Below are 18,445 nucleotides of genomic sequence, written 5' to 3'. Positions count from 1 at the left end.
GCCTAGCACGAGGACGCTCCGGCTGAAAAAGTGGGCGGAAGTGTCTGCGTTTATGTACATTTGGCTCAGAGCCACATCACTCTGACATTGTCTGATATTGCAAGGTAAAAAGGGGTTTCTAAGCCAGTGGTGTCTGTACTGATTGAAAACATTTGATCATCTGTCTGTAGTGCAGGTTTGACAACTTATAATAAATATTTTACAGAAACTCTTACGTGTGCTTGTCTCTGAGAAGCTCGATCAATACTCACTGGCAGCTTTACTGCACTTACCTTGTGCTAGTGAACTTACTGTCCTCTGCGCAAACACGCCCCCCGCTGGAGAATGTGGGCTGACACTTTGTGAGACTGCAGGTAGAGCTAAAGGAAAGTGGGACAGGGAGCTTCCTGCTGTTGGATGAAAGAATCATATCATTGATCATTCTTTGTCTTTATTTTTAATTGTCTGTCTCAATTAAACAGCCCATCTCATTGTGTGGTTACAGACAATAATAGACCCTGATATGAGCTCATATTGTCTGGTTTGAGTCATTGGTAAATGCTGCGTCTATGTCACTTGCTCACCAAACAGACTCTCTGTTGTGGGGCAGATTCTAACTTTAATGTCCTATATCACAAATCTATCACCAGAAGCCAAATATAGCTGACATCAGGGCATTCTTGTTTCAAGATCTTAGGAAAAAAACACTTGTGTTTAAAAGCTTGTAATTATTTTGTCCTTCTATGTTTGGAGGGTTTTCATCTTTATAGAGAAGCACAGCTATTCTGCTGGAGGTGATGCCAGCTGCTATAAGTTATTGGTACTTTGTTATTGGCAATTGGTACTTGCTGCTTAAAAGCACCACCTGTCATGTATGTTTACTTGGTGCTGATCTTTATTAGTAAAAACATTACTTATAGTACATATTTTCGCACATTTTCAATTGTTAAATGGGCCTTTGTATTATTTCTTGCTTGCTGCTGCCTTTTAACCAGGTGGTTGTTGAAAATTATAAATAATACTCATCTGGCATGAAGAAAAATCCTAGCATACCTGGACAAATGCTTTGTGGTTCTCAGTTCCTAACGTAGAGATGGATCACGTGTTTAGATGCAGGTCATTTCTGTAGCCCTATTCTTTCACATCCTGTGTTTGTCACAGTCAAACTGTCCTCCGAGGCTCTGAGCAGTCTGGGCTTGTGGCCATCTCCCTCGATGTGTGTCTTTTGTAACCAAAGTCCCCAACTGTCTGTGAGCTGTGTGTTAAATATGTGGTGGAACTTGATCTGATGGTTTTGACCCCTTTGCTATGTCTTTTCCTGCAGTGCAACAGGCTGACTGAAGAACGTGATGAAGCTGAGCGACAGCTCAAACACATCAAAAGAGGTGAGTCTCCTTCTGGACTCCTGCCCTGGGTTTCAGGTTAAAGCAAGGTGTAACATTGACGACCATAACAAAACATCTACTGTCACTAATTTGTCTATAAAGATCCTGTTATTGTCATGACACATGTAACACATATGACCGCCTTATTTGGGTTGAGCCTCCATATAGACCAAAGATGTACCTGATCAACCTTTACCTCAGTATCACCATTATGTCCCCAACATAACATTTTTTCATTCATTGTCCATTATTTGATTAAGATCTCGGTGTTAACAGAAACAGAAACCCCATCCTTTCCTTTTAAAGGTTAAACGTAGCGAGGTGAACCTGTCAGTCTGTATCAAGGTATCCTGTTTCAGCCAGACAGCTGACACCTCAGCTTCCTCCCCCTCACCTTTCACACCTTATTTCCTTCTCACCTGCGTTGACGTGACATCGCTGACAACTTGTCCTCCGTGCAGTTTTGCTACAGAGGAGAGGTTTAGAGAGGTGTTTTTTTTTAATCCAAGGATACCAGGCCACCTTTTATCTGCTGTCTTACATCAGAGAGTTTCATTTTAGAGATAAGGTGGATGGTTTGGTTTCTCCTAACTTCTGACATGACCATTCACACAGGTAAGAACTGACAGGTGCTTCACACTTTACTCATCATGAAATATTCAGGTTTGAAGGTGTCACTGCGTAGTGTGACTTTTTTTAAATCCACCCGCTATTTAGAGAAAACATATTGCATATGACACAGATAATGTAATTGTTTATTTATTTATTAGTATATATAGTATGAAATACTATATATACTAATATTTAGTTAATGTTAAATATGTTGATCCACTAAATGAGCTTCATCAGGACCATCAGTGAGTAAAGGGAGTAAACCATTTGGAAAATGTTACATTTTAGGTTTAATGTAGTACGGACAAGGAGTAGAGTTGGTCAGTATTTCGTTTAATATCCCAAATATCAAAGAGTAAAAGCAGAAGGAATAGAATAAAAAATTAAAAACTGATGTTTTAAGTGTCATTTCTGAAGTTTTTCAATCATTCAGTTATTTATTCTTCTACTGTATCTCCCCTGGGAGAACAGCAGTTGCTCTTGTTGTGTTATCACCATTAATTATTAAAACCGCTTCCTATGAATTATTCAGCAGCTGAATATGGAGGTAGGCTGAGCGTGTCTGTGTGAGTGTGTCTGTAAAGTCGAGGGGTGGGGGCTCGTTTGAATAACCTAACTTCTTTTTTAACTATTTGTTTAATCAGTCATTGCACTCACACAGTTTTTTTTTTTTGCTTAAATTTAACTTTAAAAATTGAACTACTGGAGAACATTGGTGGGGTTGCCTTAGCCACCTAAAGCTTTCTCTCACTTTTTGATCAGTAGTCAATGTTTTCCAGTCGACCAAGAATCTGCTTTTATAGACAGAATTTGCCTTGCTGTGGTGTCTGTAGTAAATGTGTTGCCATCAAAGTAGAAGACACACTTACATTTAAACACTTGAACACCAAATAAAGTCAGTCCTAGCATTTTAACACACGTTGTTGCCATTTTTTTTTTTTTTTTTTTTTTGCTTTATGTTTTGATCTATTTAGAATACAACAAAGTAGGTCATCACAGGCAGAAAGATCTGGACGTACCCAAACATCTTTCCCTCTGCCCTCAGCTGTGACAGTGAAGGGCTGATAATCAGTTTTAGTGGCTTGTACATTGATTCAGGAAGAAGTTGTTAATGGGGATGGAAGTTGGCAGGAGTTTCCTGCCAGGCGGTAACACAATCCCCTGAATGACCATTGATTATGATGTAGTCAGAGGCAACAGGGAATTTCATTGAACTGAAGAAACACCCGAGCACACAGGGAGAAGCTGGAATTTCATACAGAAAGGCCAAAAGCAGTCAAGGCTGTGAGGCTGTAAGGCAAGAGTGTTCGCCACTCTGCCACACATTATGGACAAAAAATAAATAAATAAATAAAACGCCTCATTCCTTGAAACAAAAGAAATGTTTTTCCCTGAACACACTTTTAAAGCATTGAACCACAGGACAAAACAAATAAGTATGAGTAAACAGCAGGGGTCACCAAATATATTTATTGGAAGGCCAGAATTTTCCTGAATCGACACCACGGGGGCGGAGCAATAAAAAATAAAAATCACACTTTTGTCTGACATTATTATTGGATGTTTATTATGGAATCCAGTTGTGGGCCGGATTGGACGATTTGGCAAGCTGGATTTCAGCCCGCCAGCCGCCAGTTGATGATTACTGTTCTATTGGTTTCACAGTGAGTGTATGTGTGTTTGTGCTCCTCTCTCAGTGTCTCAAATGGTGATTGAGGAGGTTGGTGTTCTGCAGACTCAGCTGGAGATTGAGAAGTCTTGCAGGGAAAATGCAGAGGCCTTGGCTACGAAGGTCAGACACACATACAGTCACTGCTTTTAACATTGGTATTGTAGCATTTGCATTAAGTGCAGCTAGCATTGGCAGGTGAACATTTGAGTCGGATTACTCTGCACTTAAGGAATTTGATCACTATCTGTCTGTTTACAGCAGAATTTTACCGGCCTATATCATAATATTTTTACTGATACCACAAAATGAACAACAAAATAACATAAAACAATGTTAATACTGTTACAACTGTTAATAATGCAGCTTCAAAGAATGGCTGTTGTGTTCAGGTACAGTATGAAAATGTGATCAAAGCAGCATTTCGACCAGTACTAAGCATTTACATCCTGTAACCTCTGACCTCTCAGCTCAACTGCGAGAACAGAAAATTGAAGTATCTGAGCATGTCATCCCGGCCGTGCCTAGATGAGCTGCTTCCCAGCATCTCAGACTGCATCACACTGGAGACAGACGTGGGGGCCACAGATGACAACAGTCCTGACACCTTCACACAGTACCAGGAGCAGGTCAAAGGTCGGAAGAGATAAGATAACAAATATAAATCCTTCAGAGCGGTGTGCTCTGTTAGGTTGCTGTTCACAGGGACAGTCCTTCATTGGTTTAAATTCTCACTCTTGTTCCTGATTTTTAAAAAAGACATAGTTCATATTTTATTTTTTACAGTAATACACTATTGTGTATTAACGGTATTCAGTTAAAAAATGGAAATGGAGGAATAAATTGTTTTATTTCCTAACTCTCAAACTCTCGTGTTTGTCCTCAGAGCTGAGAGAAACAGTCAGCAGCCTGTTGGAGGAGAAGAAGAACTTTGTTTGTCAGATTCATGACCAGCAGAGACAGATAGAAGTGCTTGCTCTACAGGTGAGGAGGGTGTACTACAAACACTCACCTGCACGTTATTGTGTCATTGACATATATAATATAAGATCATACATATTTTAGTTTTTTCATTTCTTCTAATTTGTAGTGATAAAAAACTTTTGTGATGTAGCCTCTCTTTCTTGGTTAATACAGTTAGATAAAAAAAATACACAGTTTTTTAAGTCACATGATAATTAAATAATCTGTGTTCATTTCACTCCATACAGTCAGAGAAGGATCAGGCAGCGTTGAAGGAGCTGAATGAAACAGTTGATCAACAAAGCAAAACGATCAAGAGATTTAACAGAGGTGAGTAGCAGCAAATGTAAAAATGTAAAAAAAAGACACATTTTCACATCTTTTATTGTTGAAATGTGGGAGAAAAAAGGGTTCTAAAAAGAACTTGTTATGGATTTTGCTTGTAATCACTTGCTTAGTGGTTGCATTCAGCATAAGTCACATTAGGCAAAAATATTTTGCTGCTTTGCATGTTATTATGATATTTTAGCATGAACTAAAGATAGTAGGATAGATGGAGAGATACAGATGCAGTCTCTACACACATGAGTAAGTAACCACTGCCATCATTATGCTCAGGTAAATGTCTGACTGTCTAATGGATCTGATCTGATATTACTGCTTTTGTCACTTTAAACTCAGGTAAATGTCTGACCTGATATTACTGCTTTTGTCACTTTAAAGTCTCAATGATGGCCGCTCAAGAGTACGAGGGAATGAAGGATCAGCTAGACCTGGAGCAGAGCCTCAGAGTTAAAGCTGAGACCTATGCACATGAGGTAACAATACTAAAAACTACAACACAACCATATGAATGTGATTTTTTTTTAGTTACTGTGAAGAACTAACACGGTGATTGAGTTAATTACCCACTGCCTGATGAATAAATATGTTGTTTACTGACCTGTAAAGTGAAGGCACTGCAGGATCTGTAATAGACTGTGTGTGTGTCCAACCATTGTATTAGCAACCACATCCTCAACTTTTCCGTCTGTCGGCTGTAGATGATGGTGAAGCAGAAGGAAGCCAACAGACAGAGTATGCTGCTGCTGCAGAGTGTGGAGCCCAGTGTTCAGTTGCTGAAAGCTCTGGAGGACGTCGCTGCCATCACCAAAACACTGGAGGAAGAGCGCCAGCAGCACACGCTGAAGGTTAGCCAATGGACTTGGTTGATGTTGTTCACACCTGGTATTACACCGGTTACATGTGAACGTCATTAAGGTTCCAAACCCATGTAGACAAGCATTCCCAAGGAAACAGGATAAGTCTGACTGTGGAATCTAAATTAACTTCAGATTCTTACAGTGTTGTTTTGCAAGGTATTCCCGTGTTTTACACATATTGCATGTGTGCGTAGGTGCAGAGTCTGGAGGCAGAGCTCCAGCAGAGTTGTATGAAAGAACAGCTGGAGGTTCTGCAGAGACAGCTGGAGCTGCTGGAGCTGGAGAAGAAGGAGGTAGAAGGACGACTAGAGCAGGCAGAGAAGAAGAATGAGGAGCTGGAGAGCAGAGGTGGGTGGAGGAGAAGACGTACAGATTTATACACACACAGAATGAGCAGAGGTGTCTGTGTGTGGGTGGAGGAGCAGGAGCAGACGTACACACATACTTCAATGAAATAAATGTATGGAGGTGTGAAAGCAGGGCACAGTCTGCATAGCAACAGAAAATTTGCCTTCTCATTGGCTACCAGGCAACTTTAATGTCATGAAAAGAGGAGGACTTTTTTTCAAATTTAGCTCTGTATTAGTTACATGTTTACCTTCGGTAAAAGCCATATATAGTGCGAGTTAGTCCGTAGCCTTGAAACCACTCTTAGTGTTTGAATGTCTTTGCTGCAGAAATAACTCATATGAATTAAACCATGTATAAACTCTTTTATTTTTTTTTCTCCACAGTTAATGAGCTTCAGGATACCCATAAAGAGACACCACCCCCTCCCCCTGAGCCTGGAGTGGCCCCTCCTCCGGCCCCGCCTCCACAACCACCTCCACCACCTCCTCCTCCCCCTCCACCACCTCCTCCACCTCCCCCATCTAGATGCAACCCCCTCAGGTGAGAGATGGGAGCAGAATCCAACCAATCAGAGTTTTCCTACAAACTGTGTGGAACTCCTAATGATTTTTGATCATCTGTCGTAGCTCTCTCATTGCCATCATGAGGAAGACGTCCAAAGGTTCCAAAGCCCCTGTGAAGACGGAGCAGCCTCCAGGTGAGCTTTGTTAATGCCATTAATGACACATGCATTTATCGTAGGAGAGAAAGACGCAGAGAATCTTTAGCATTTATTTGTAAATGCATAGAAATGAAACAAAAACCAATAGGATATTTTATATACAAATAAGTCTATTATATTTGTCATCCATACTTGTTTTTATTGTCTTTCAGCTGACGAGGGTGTGGATGATGTGAAGGTGAAGGCAGTGAACGAGATGATGGAGAGAATTAAACATGGTGTCATCCTGAGGCCTGTCAAAAGCCAAAACAAAGAAAACAAGGTCCGTAGTCATTTATTTCACCTACAAAATAAATGTAACTCCATTTATTAGGCCCATAAATTTGTGTCAGTCTTTAAAGGTTCTCATTTCCAGAAAGCAGAGCTGATCAAATGTTTCTGTAACATTAAAAAATGAACCAGAAAAAACACACCAGACAACCGTCTGCTTCATTAGCACCTGTTACTGCAGATTTCCTCATTTGTCAGAACACTTGTCAAGGTCACAAGGTCATTTTGAAGTTTTCTGTTACATATTTACTAAAACATAAGTTTTTTATTCTTTTCATATTCTCCTTTTTTCCCTGCTCCTGTTTATTCTCATCCTCCTCAATGCCACAGCGGTCAGCAGTAAAAGTAAGTAAATTGACGTTTACATCAATCTTGTATGTCACAGTAGGTCCCATGGGAAAACAGATTCTCCCTCCCCCAGGCTCCATCCCTAGAGTTAATTAGACAAACATACATCATTTTTACATCCTTTCCAGACTGTACACTAGATCCTGTCACACAAGTTTTAATGAGATTTTAGTAAATTAAACAGTGGGAATGAGGCAACACGTCAAAGCCAGAAATCTGCTCTAACTATGACAACAGTCCAGTCAACACCTGGAAAATGTTTGTCAAAGAATTGTATAAAAGCAACAGCAGAGCTGGCCGTGATTGGAAAAAAAATCTTTCTTATTTACATAAGAAATATGCATTTAAAATGTAACTGTAATGCAGCTTCATAATACAACATTATTTTTATTTTTCTAGCAGCCTCCATCATCAGAGGAGAAACCACATGAGAGCGCAATGGAAGAACTGAAAGGCATTCTGGTAGGATTAGCTTGCTGGTTGGTTATGTTTATACCTGTTTCTGTGGTAACTGCAATGTTTTTGACATTTCTTAATAAATCTTAGAGCATCATATGAGGGTTTCTTTATGTTGCTAATATTTGTACATGAAATATAAAAATCTAAAATAAGATCTAAAGACATGCCATTGTTAAATATGGAAATGTAGTGTTGTTAAATGTTGCTCTTAGTTTAAACTAAAAGAATTTACACAGGACACTGTGAAAAAGAGCCCGAGCCGAGGCTCTCAGGATTCAGGCTCCTCACTGCCAGGGAAGAAGGACAGCGAGCTGGAGGTCATCCTGAGACGCCGGCGCAACAAGGCAGGAGAGGCCGGTTCTGGAGGTAAACTCACAAAGAACATAAAACAGTACTGACAGTGGTGAGGACAAATGCACAAGGATTAAAGCTTTGAATTCATCTAAAATGGTGATAAAGTCACAGCTGATGTGAAAGCAGACAGTTAATGTGAAGCTTGATAAACAGCTTCTTATTTACTTGTTCATCTTTTTCTTCTACTCCTTCTTGTCCCCCTTCTTTTTCTTCTTCTGTTCCTCCTTATTATTTGCCTTCAATTTCAGATGATGGTCAGCTGAGTTATGTGTCCTCCACTGATAGCCTTAATGGACAGCGAACCAGCAGCGACTCCGGCAAGGAGGCAGAAGGGCCAGGATCACTCAATGCCCCCTCAGACTCATCGGGGCCAAAGGTCAACCTAGAGAGACGTAGCTCTGGCCCTGGACCCATCGTGCCAAGGAGGAAGAGCTCAGATACGGGCCAGACCTCCAGAGTGGGCTCCTGGCAGGACAGGAGATCCTGCAGCTCACTGACAGAGCGAGAGTCACTGTTCAACAACGGCTGTGTCAATAGGTGAAGCAGTTTCACATTACAATATTATCCTCATTGTTCACCTTGATTTCTTGATGAATAAAACTGTAATTATCTCTCTCTTTTTGTCGTTAGTGTTGAAGAATATAACAAAATCCAAACAGAGAAATGCATAAATCCCAACGAAGTCATTCATGGTGGCAGTGTTGAGGACACACAGGCTGCTGTCTGTACTGGTCCACTAGAGGGCGGCGTTGACGCTGAATGCTAAGGTGGAGACAGAGGATCCTGGGTTTTGTTTTAGCTTTTGTTGGTGGGTTTTTTTCATGGATTCACTTCCAAATCAGAAAATTTTTGTTTTAATCATCAGACACTTTTTTATTTTCTGGATAAGTCACTGACATTTCTGCTGTTGTTTTCTTCAAAAACACATGTTGATTGATTGGATACATTTGAAGCAGAAAGCTTTGTTTCTGTTGTTGTCTCAGAGAGAAAAACCGAAGCATTAGAACGCCAGTTTTATATTACATTTTTAAAAGTAATACTGGTTGTTATTTTTATTTAACCATCTGTTTTGTATTTATGATAAATAGGTTCTCTACCAATGCAGAAAAATCATGGTTATTATAATTTTTGTACATGACCCGAAACAACTTCATGTATGTTTATGTATACATATTATTTACCTAGTAGAAATTCAAATTTTCTTGTCTCAGTACTTTGAAACTGAAGTGTTGAAAAACCCCTTTTAGTTTTGTTACCATTTGTAGACGGAACATTTCAATGGCCCCTTATTTGTCTCACAGTAACCAGTAGGCTCTTGTTAATTGTAATACCATAGTGGTTCTTTCATGGTCTTTTCACCTTTTAGCCCATCAGTTGTAGTTAACAGCCACCAGTTTGTGTGAACGACAGTTGATGCCATGGTTTGTTTGTTTTTTCATTATTTTCCCTTTCACTAAATCCATTTGACATTAACACATCTGTAAAAATGAAACCATAAAAATGTCTAGCTTTTATGAACTCACAAGGCAGAAAACACTAGTAGGTGAATCTTATAGACATGAAATCATGTTTGTATTAACAAAAATGAAATAATCTGCTGCTCAACAAAACTACACCACTGTGAGCAATAGAACATGCATGAGAGCAGAGGGCAGGGACACTTAGTCACTGGGATGGATGAATATGTGGAGAGTTGGACAATGGCTGACATGGAGACTAACACTTTTTTTAACCCGTGGATGTTTGAGTTAGGTGTTACTGAAGTACAAGTGACGCTGTACTTTTAATACATATTGTCTCAGAGGTCTGTGTCCAATAACTGATGGAGCGTTTCTGCTTAGCTGTGTTTGTGTTAATGATATATTACAAAGTCCCCCGGCTCACTACACTATTCTACACTCATTTCTACTGTAGTGCACACTTGGTAGTTTAAAAGTATCATACTTACAAAATAGCATCAATCTACTTTTTAACCCTGGATACTAATGCACATTATACGGTATTTATATTTTCCTTTTTGTCTGTGTTTTGTTTGAAACACCGCCACGTAACTCTGTCCTAACAGATCTAAGGCAAACAGAGACATTCTCAGGGTCCACTGGAAGAAATAAAAATCACCAAATCTTCACCACTTCTGGGGCCTTGACTAGAAAAAAGGAGAAATTAGTGAAATGGTCAAAGTTTGTTTGAAGGAAGCAGGCACTGGTGCACTTTTCTACCTCTCAATGGACACCACACGTCACACTTCCCGGTGTCAAGACTTGTGAGATGTTGTCATTATTTGTCCACCAGAGGAGTCTTTCACCACCTCTGTCCTCGGAGCCAGCAACAAGTCCCCAGTCCAGTTTGCACACACACGTTTCCACATGTCGTAGGGACGTTGCCGTCCGGCTGAGGGCGGAGCCCCCTCTAGAAATGGCTGAAAACTTTGAAGCTGTTTTGCTGAAAATGAGGAGACAAAGGACTTATTGGTCTAAACACCCTGTGTTTTCTGTATGTGTACAATATGTACGTACATAATGCATGGAGTATGTTTATCTATGAGCCCTTCTGCAGTTTGCCACATGCCGCTCAGCATATTGATTCCGCGTGGACCCACATTGCAGAATGCACCTTTAATGCAGTCAGTAAACTTTAAAGTGTGATCAGCTTTTTCTTTACCTACATCAGTGGTTACCAACTTCAAGACAAAAACAAACCTAAGGTTAATGAAAGAGCTAAAAAAGAAAATTGGGAATTCTCCTCAAAGTGGCAAAAAAAAAAAAAAATCAATTGAAATTTGTTTTCTTTGCTGTGTAATAGCTACGTGCCTCCGTACGGATGGCCCCCATTTTTGGAACCACTGACTTAGACTGAAGTTTTGGCAAAATCTTCCAGATAGAGGTGTGTGGGACTGCAACAGTTTCTGTAAAAACTATAAACAAATTTGCACCTATGTATTGACACAGACATGTGCATGACCAGGGCTAAGACAGTCCAAAGAACTAACAGTTTATCTAAACTTCCTGCTACATTAAAGGTAGAATGACTTTTGTTAATTCTAGTGTTCTAGTTAAGGCAGGATTACTATAGTAGTGACTTAGATAATGTTTTAGTGGGATTTTGTTTTGGACTAATTCATCAAACTGAGGTCCAAACACCTCTGCCTCATCTGCAGCCCCTAAGAGGTTCCTGCCATTAAATTTGTAAACACTCTCTTCTATGTAACTTGAAGCAGCACAAGTTTCAAAGCGTATGCAATTAATCATTAGCCTGACACTATCACACATTTGGTGATGCTTCACACAAAATCATGCTTACAAGTGCTTTTTTTCTGTCCTTCTTTTAATGTGTATTAAAATCTAATGCAAAGGACCTGATGTTTTGGCTGCATGTGAAATTGATCCTTCGGAGCCATTAAATATTCTCAGGCCTGAAAATGTGTTAACCTGGGTCTACAGAAGGAAATTTGACTGACAGTTTGATATTATGTGTGTGCGTGTGTTTGAGATATACATGGAGTGTTAAAGGTTTTTTAAAGAACGTGTTTTTCATTTTAGCACCACTTGAAATAAAATGCAATTAAACACAAACATAAGTCTGTCTTTTAATGATACAGCAGGATTTAACGTTTTCAAAACATTAGCAAGCTTTGTCAGCTGGTGACAGCATTAACACCAGAATAAACCACACCTTTTACTTATACTATTTGGGGTTTATACTCCCAACCACGTGATGGCGCTGCGTCGTCACAGTGCTACTTTTCTCCACCGGGGCCAAAACGAAAACAGCGTTTCAACATGGCGTCGCAGTATTACCAGCAGATGCAGGAGAGCTTTCAGAATAACAACAAGAGCCGCGAATTCCCCGCTCACTCCGCCAAAGTCCACTCGGTGGCCTGGAGCTGCGACGGCCGCAGACTTGCTTCTGGTTCTTTTGACAAAACAGCCAGTGTTTTCATTCTGGAAAAGGACCGACTGGTGAGTCCGAACAACGGATGTACTAGGCTAAGCTAGCGTTATCCCGTAGTCAGTGCATGAATGAATGGGTGCATCGGAGCATTCGCTTTAAATAATTCCTGCAGTTTGTAACTTGTTATACTCTCCAGGGAAATTAACTTAAACATCATCAAATGTCTTTGAAGAAGTCTTACGCATTTTCCAGAACAAAACAAGTTTACTCCGTGACGAAATCTTTGCTTTAGCTCAGAAAAATGTGATTTTTATGGTCAATTGATTGTCCTTCCAGGTTAAAGAGAACAACTACAGAGGTCACGGGGACAGCGTAGATCAACTCTGTTGGCATCCGACAAACCCAGACCTGTTCGTCACTGCATCAGGAGATAAGACCATCCGCATATGGGATGTACGAACCACCAAATGTATCGCAACTGTCAACACAAAAGGTGGCTGCTGCTTTCCATGTGTAGTGGCTAGAAATAAATGACCACATATAGAGATTATGTGATGAATAGTAAACATTGGTCATGAAATGCCATTCTACACCATCAATCTACACAATGAGAAGTGGTGATACTTGAGGTCACTTTAGACCTGTAAATAATGTAGATGTGTGTTTTAAAATACATTAGTTACTATTTACCCAAACAGTGCATATCGAAGTTAATAGTGTTTACAGTAACATCCTTTGACTGACCTTTGACTGGCTCTGCTCTCTAAGAGCTTTCTTTCAGAGATTTTTTTTGTAATCATGTCACCCTGTATTATTTAGGAGAAAACATCAACATCTGTTGGAGTCCAGACGGTCAGACTATCGCCGTTGGTAACAAAGATGATGTAGTCACCTTCATTGACGCCAAGACTCACCGGTCTAAGGCTGAGGAGCAGTTCAAGTTCGAGGTGAATGAGATTTCCTGGAACAACGACAACGACATGTTCTTCCTCACCAACGGAAATGGATGCATCAACATTCTGAGGTATTGGCGAGATGAATAACTCTACAGTTAAAGTGAGAACTGGCAAAAGTCAGCAGTGTCGATACAGAGTTGTATGCAGTCCAAACCTTTACATATTCATGAAAAGATGTCTCTGAGCGAAAGCTCTGTGATATTTTTCAGTGATTTCTCACACTCTTCTCTCCAGTGTCCTGTTGCAAGTGATGATGATGATTTAAAAACAAACAAAAAATCTTATTGGTGCTGAAATTCAGGGTTGACAGTTCAGAAGATAACATTACACTTATTATTATGTTTGTGTGATCTTTGATAGAGCGTATTTTAATGTTGGTTCACAGATAAAAATAGTCATACCTTTCACGGTTTGTAAAAAAGGTGAGGTTATGGAATTCATCTCCAGAGCTGCTAAATTTGTAGTTAGGTGATAAAAATGCTTCTACCTGTCTTAAGCTGTTTGTGAGTGTTTATCAGACTGTGTTTCTTGTTGGTTACAGTTACCCGGAGCTGAAGCCCATTCAGTCCATTAACGCTCACCCATCAAACTGCATCTGTATCAAGTTTGACCCCACAGGAAAGTACTTTGCTATAGGAAGCGCAGACGCACTGGTCAGTCTGTGGAACTTAGAGGAGCTGGTGTGTGTCCGCTGTTTCTCTAGGTGAGTGTGTATGGCCGTATGTGAATTGGTGTCCTGTGGTCAACACCATGATACTGTACTGTCTGATTCTGTTGAGTGTTTTGTTAATTTGTTAATAGTTTTATTATTTGTCTTCAGACTAGACTGGCCAGTAAGGACTCTAAGCTTTAGTCATGATGGGAAGATGTTGGCTTCAGCCTCTGAGGATCATTTCATTGACATTGCTGAAGTGGAGACAGGTCAGTGTCTGCTCCAGTCATCGGATCATGATAGGGCTCAAAGCTAAAAAAAAAAAAAAGTCACTCATCATGTATACAGTAGTGATGGACTAGTGAGAACTGTTCAAGTTTTTTACTGAAAACAAATTTGTAAACTTTAAACTACATTACGCAGTAGTTGATAAATTAAAATGATTGTCTGGGTCTGTTGGGCTTCATAAAATATTTTATTAATTATTATCATCATGACTGACTTATACATTTCTATGTTGTGTTAGAACTGTGTTAAATTAGTCATGCAAAAAGCATGGGACATCTTTAGTGGTCTTTTTTCTAACCTTTTTATCGTTTGCAGGAGAAAAACTTTGGGAGGTCCAATGCGACTCTCCTACCTTCACTGTTGCTTGGCACCCAAAGAGGCCGCTACTGGCCTACGCCTGTGATGACAAAGATGGAAAATATGACAACAACCGTGAGGCGGGCACTGTCAAACTCTTCGGTCTCCCCAACGACTCCTGAGTACAACAGTCTTAGAATTTGACGGGTTTTTCTCTCGTTAGCAAAATACATGTAAAACGATTCAGCTGCAATGACCATTTTCCACCAGCAGAGGGTACACTATCCTTCTAGTTCAACACTTGGATCCTATTCCCCAGTACAAGTATTCCGTACACTGTAATATATTGTTTTTGTAATGTAAAATAAGCCTTGTTTGATATTAAAAGTTCCTTTGCTATTCTTGTGTATTTATATTTTTATATCCAGTTCATTTGTATTGTCCGAAAACAAAAAGTATAAAACATTAAATAGTCATTCTAATTAAAACAAAAATTAGCTAAGAAGAGTTCATCGTCCTTAAGATAATGTTTGTTGCATGTATTTATACAAAGGTTTATATATTTATAATCTCTTTCAAGAGAGTCGAACGGAAATGTGATCGGTGAATACACATTTAATTACTTGGACCTTGGACCGACCATGTAGGGCGTCTTCGTGCGTGTTTGTTCTTGTTAACTTCCTGTCGTTGTGTGTCACACACAGATGGTGAAACGGTGCCGTGCATGTGCTTTCAGCCTTGATCAGGTTTCACGCCAATCAATAATCTCATTCATTGAGCAGCACCTTTTCCCAAGGTGATCGTACCTCCTCATAGTCACCTCACGTGTTCAGGCTTGGAGATCAATAGTGATCAGATACTAATGCGCTCAGACAACGAGCGTGTTTGCACACGTGCAACAGTTTGTGCGTGTGTGTTTTGGACGAGCAGCTGTGTGCAACCAGATAATCAGACCCACTCATTTGTTTGCTTCAGTCAAAATGAACAAGTCTGTGGCTCCGTTAAAGGGCACTTCCGCTGCTCTGGATAATTGCAATGCTGCATTGACCAGAGCCTTTCTCATTGATTTTAACTGGAGATTTTTAGTCAGATGAGAATCCCTGATGCTCAGTCACACTATTTAACACCGGCTGGTTACATCCCAATCATGAACAAGGCAACTGCACAACAAGAACGAAAAGGTATATTGTATATACTGTATAAAAGCATATAATATATATATATATAATTCTGCTGTATACAGTTTTTTAAATATTATATATATATATAAAATATTTTATCCTTATTACTATAATAGTTCTTTACCATTATGGTAATGGGAAAGAAAAGAAAATTAACTGAACAACAACCCGGTACAGCGAGCTACAGAAAACAATGCAAAATGTATATCTTGTTGTTTATAATTGTGTTCTCTTGTGTATAGTTTTTTTATTATTAATTGTATTTCATTTTTTACGTGTAAACCTGAGTGAATTTAAAGGGGTGACGTCACACCCGGTACCGGAAGTGTTCACTCGGTTTTGAAAATGAGGCAAGAGGGATGTCACTCGTCGTTTGTCTAATCTGCAATAATACGTTATTATTGGAATAGAAATATCAAGTGTGGCTTAAAGTACCTTTTAAAAAGTGAAGGAAGGACCGACTCAGTTACCGGAAGTGTAAAGCTGCTGCCACGATGACTGCTACAGAGAGCGTCACCGTCGCCGCCATATTGTGATTGTCGCTAAAAAAACAATAACAAAACGATGCCAGTATCCTGTGCTGCGTGGGGCTGTCAGAACCGGTGCAGTGTTTCTACACGATCCAAAGGAATTACCTTTCACAGGTAAGATTGTTTAATTTAAAGCAATAAATATAAGGCCATGCTAAGATCCATATTGGATAACTTTGTTTGTCTTTACTTTTTACTATTTCAGAAGTGCACATCAGTAAAGTAAAGATATACTTTAAAAATAAGTGGTGAATATGCAAAATATTAGGCACATGGTGTGTTTAAGCGATGTTAAATGGATCAAATACAAGTTACATTACTGGCCCTTGTATTCATCTGACATGTTTATCCCTGTTGAAGATTTCCGAAAGATGTCTTGATGAGGAAAAAATGGGAAGTTGCTCTAAGAAGAGAGAAATTCACAGCCACCAAGGCTTGCAGACTCTGCAGTGATCATTTCACACCAGAGGACTTTGACAGAACCGGTCAGACCGTCAGGATCAGAGATGGATCTGTTCCTTCTGTCTTCAATTCCCCTGCTCATCTCCAGAGGGTAGGTTTACAACATGGGATATTTAACATGCTACAAACAATAATGACCAGAGTTCACCTCACAGCTTGTGATACTCTCACCTATCCCAAGCTGGGAAATATGAATAAAAAAATAATTCATATAAAATAGTGTCACATTAATACACTGTATCCGATTACAAATAATTATAAATTTGAAATTGAACGACAGCTGATCTTAACTTTACCTTAACTTTAGCCAGTGACAACTCTGACATCAAAAGCATCTAAGGACGGCCAAGAAAGCACCTCATGTCCACAACCCGTTCAAGAGACTGACTCAACAGACAGCGTAAATACTGCTTCTCCTCCTGTCTAAACCAAGAATACTATCTTGTTTCATACCTCTGGTGTTAAATGCTAGTATGAATATAATTAATATGTTCCTTGCCATCCTTTTTTTTTGTCTTCCAAGGACCATCTCTATGCACTGCCCTCGTCTCCCTCTGATCTCACAGCCAGACTCAATCAAGTCTTGGCTCGTGTGGAGTGTCTGGAAAGAGAAAAAAGAAATGCAAAGGACAGAGAGAGGAGAGCAAAGAGCCGAATGTTCTGTCTACTGGAGTATCTCGAGGAGAAAAAACTTTTAAATGACGAAATGAGAGAGCGGCTTGACTCAAACTTAGGTATGAATTTTCAGGTATTCTGTAGAAATTTGTCAGTCCGTGTTAACTAAATTCTGGATCTCTCAATTCTCTTGTCAGAGAAACACAGAGCACCAGAGGACGTTGGTCTTGATGTTCCACCTACGTTGTCTGAAAGCATGCAGCTATTTGAAGAAGACTCAGAGTCTTAAGAACCATTTTCTTTTTCAGTTCTTTATTGTAGGTCACCTTAATATCTTACAAACATGCACAGATAGAACGTGGAAAAGAGCTACACTTTATTAATGTAATCCAGGAAGATTGGACAAGAGGACAGTATCCAGGAATTTATATTCATATGAAAAAACAGAAAGTTTCTGTGATCAGTTCAAGTCCATGGCATCTTTAAATCATTAATTATTTGTTTGTACTTCTTCCTGTTCTGTGAATGCCAAAACCATGGCCTTAAAGTCCTTAATCTTGAACCTGCTGAAAAAACAACACCAGTCTAAACATGATTGTTGCTATGGCTAGCAGAAAACGCATCCGGTTTGATGCTAACACACATCAAATGTCTGGATCAGTGAATGTGGTTGATGACTTGAATGTGACAGATTTTACAGTGTGGCCTTTATCATGAAGGAAAGTGCCAGTTGAAGACTAAATGGTCCGCTCCCTGCAGACAGAGTACCTTTAACATGTGCATGTGTTTGACAGACCACCACCAATATCAGCAAGTGCAAAAGAAAACTTCAGAGCCCTTCTGTGGTTGGAGGTTGATGGGACACTGACTATACCTTAGTTAAGTTTACATTCCGCTAACAAAAACCATCTGGATATTTATCATTCATCTAAATGAGGTCCAAGCTGAAGATAAACTGCATGCTAGCACCTGGGAACAGAGCAGTAGGTGAAATTTTGTGGTCAGTGATTGACTTTTTTCTGCGTGCAGGGATTGTGTTACATGACCTTTGTGTTTCTGAAAATATACAAATACACGCTCAGGTAAATCTTAAATCTAATTGTGCAAACAAGATTTTGAATCATTTAAATACATCTGTATATTTAATTGTTCTGTTGTTTCTTGTTGCTTTTTCTATTTTAAATAAATACATGTGTCTCAGTTTGCTACTTTAATGTAAATAAAAAAATGCTGTCAACTTAATGCTGTTAATCTTTATCT

General features: G+C 39.5%; 3 protein-coding genes across 3 annotated transcripts in view; all 3 read left to right on the top strand.

Moving 5' to 3' along the window:
• shtn3 (shootin 3) overlaps positions 1–10,710 on the top strand; it is a 12,404-nt gene extending 1,694 nt beyond the window's left edge. Inside the window, exons 2-17 of the mRNA XM_008327242.3 lie at positions 1,304–1,364; positions 3,674–3,768; positions 4,116–4,281; positions 4,532–4,629; positions 4,857–4,938; positions 5,332–5,426; positions 5,652–5,798; positions 6,005–6,158; positions 6,545–6,701; positions 6,788–6,858; positions 7,035–7,144; positions 7,483–7,497; positions 7,900–7,962; positions 8,196–8,325; positions 8,562–8,850; positions 8,944–10,710. Coding sequence (XP_008325464.2) covers positions 1,304–1,364; positions 3,674–3,768; positions 4,116–4,281; positions 4,532–4,629; positions 4,857–4,938; positions 5,332–5,426; positions 5,652–5,798; positions 6,005–6,158; positions 6,545–6,701; positions 6,788–6,858; positions 7,035–7,144; positions 7,483–7,497; positions 7,900–7,962; positions 8,196–8,325; positions 8,562–8,850; positions 8,944–9,079 — 1,869 coding nt within the window. The 3' untranslated portion in view covers positions 9,080–10,710. The remainder of the gene's footprint in view (positions 1–1,303; positions 1,365–3,673; positions 3,769–4,115; positions 4,282–4,531; positions 4,630–4,856; positions 4,939–5,331; positions 5,427–5,651; positions 5,799–6,004; positions 6,159–6,544; positions 6,702–6,787; positions 6,859–7,034; positions 7,145–7,482; positions 7,498–7,899; positions 7,963–8,195; positions 8,326–8,561; positions 8,851–8,943) is intronic.
• Positions 10,711–12,034: 1,324 nt separating this feature from the next.
• On the top strand, positions 12,035–14,796 carry thoc3 (THO complex 3). Its single transcript, XM_008327220.2, has 6 exons — positions 12,035–12,272; positions 12,541–12,697; positions 13,024–13,228; positions 13,702–13,863; positions 13,981–14,081; positions 14,416–14,796. Exons 1-6 carry the CDS (start codon positions 12,093–12,095, stop codon positions 14,577–14,579), a joined length of 969 nt encoding a protein of 322 aa, XP_008325442.1. The 5' UTR covers positions 12,035–12,092; the 3' UTR covers positions 14,580–14,796.
• A 1,085-nt stretch (positions 14,797–15,881) lies between these two features.
• Positions 15,882–18,445, top strand: LOC103391088 (THAP domain-containing protein 6-like). Its single transcript, XM_025062949.1, has 5 exons — positions 15,882–16,222; positions 16,469–16,661; positions 16,878–16,970; positions 17,094–17,304; positions 17,383–18,445. The coding sequence occupies exons 1-5, from the start codon at positions 16,143–16,145 to the stop codon at positions 17,472–17,474; spliced, it is 669 nt and encodes a 222-aa protein (XP_024918717.1). The 5' UTR covers positions 15,882–16,142; the 3' UTR covers positions 17,475–18,445.

Source organism: Cynoglossus semilaevis, chromosome 15 (assembly GCF_000523025.1).
Source record: "Cynoglossus semilaevis isolate Cse_v1.0 chromosome 15, Cse_v1.0, whole genome shotgun sequence".
NCBI classification, from domain to species: Eukaryota; Metazoa; Chordata; class Actinopteri; order Pleuronectiformes; family Cynoglossidae; genus Cynoglossus; species Cynoglossus semilaevis.
The sequence above is the reverse complement of the archived record's forward strand: the minus strand, read 5'-3'. Positions and strand labels throughout refer to the sequence as shown.

Bases quoted from the DNA above. Each gene is read 5' to 3' on its own strand.
- thoc3 (XM_008327220.2), top strand. From the start codon at position 12,093: ATGGCGTCGCAGTATTACCAGCAGATGCAGGAGAGCTTTCAGAATAAC. The intron at 12,698-13,023 runs GTGGCTGCTGCT...TGTATTATTTAG, and splicing joins CGCAACTGTCAACACAAAAG to GAGAAAACATCAACATCTGT. The intron at 14,082-14,415 runs GTCAGTGTCTGC...TATCGTTTGCAG, and splicing joins CATTGCTGAAGTGGAGACAG to GAGAAAAACTTTGGGAGGTC.
- LOC103391088 (XM_025062949.1), top strand. From the start codon at position 16,143: ATGCCAGTATCCTGTGCTGCGTGGGGCTGTCAGAACCGGTGCAGTGTT. The intron at 16,971-17,093 runs GTAAATACTGCT...TTGTCTTCCAAG, and splicing joins AGACTGACTCAACAGACAGC to GACCATCTCTATGCACTGCC. The intron at 17,305-17,382 runs GTATGAATTTTC...TTCTCTTGTCAG, and splicing joins GCGGCTTGACTCAAACTTAG to AGAAACACAGAGCACCAGAG.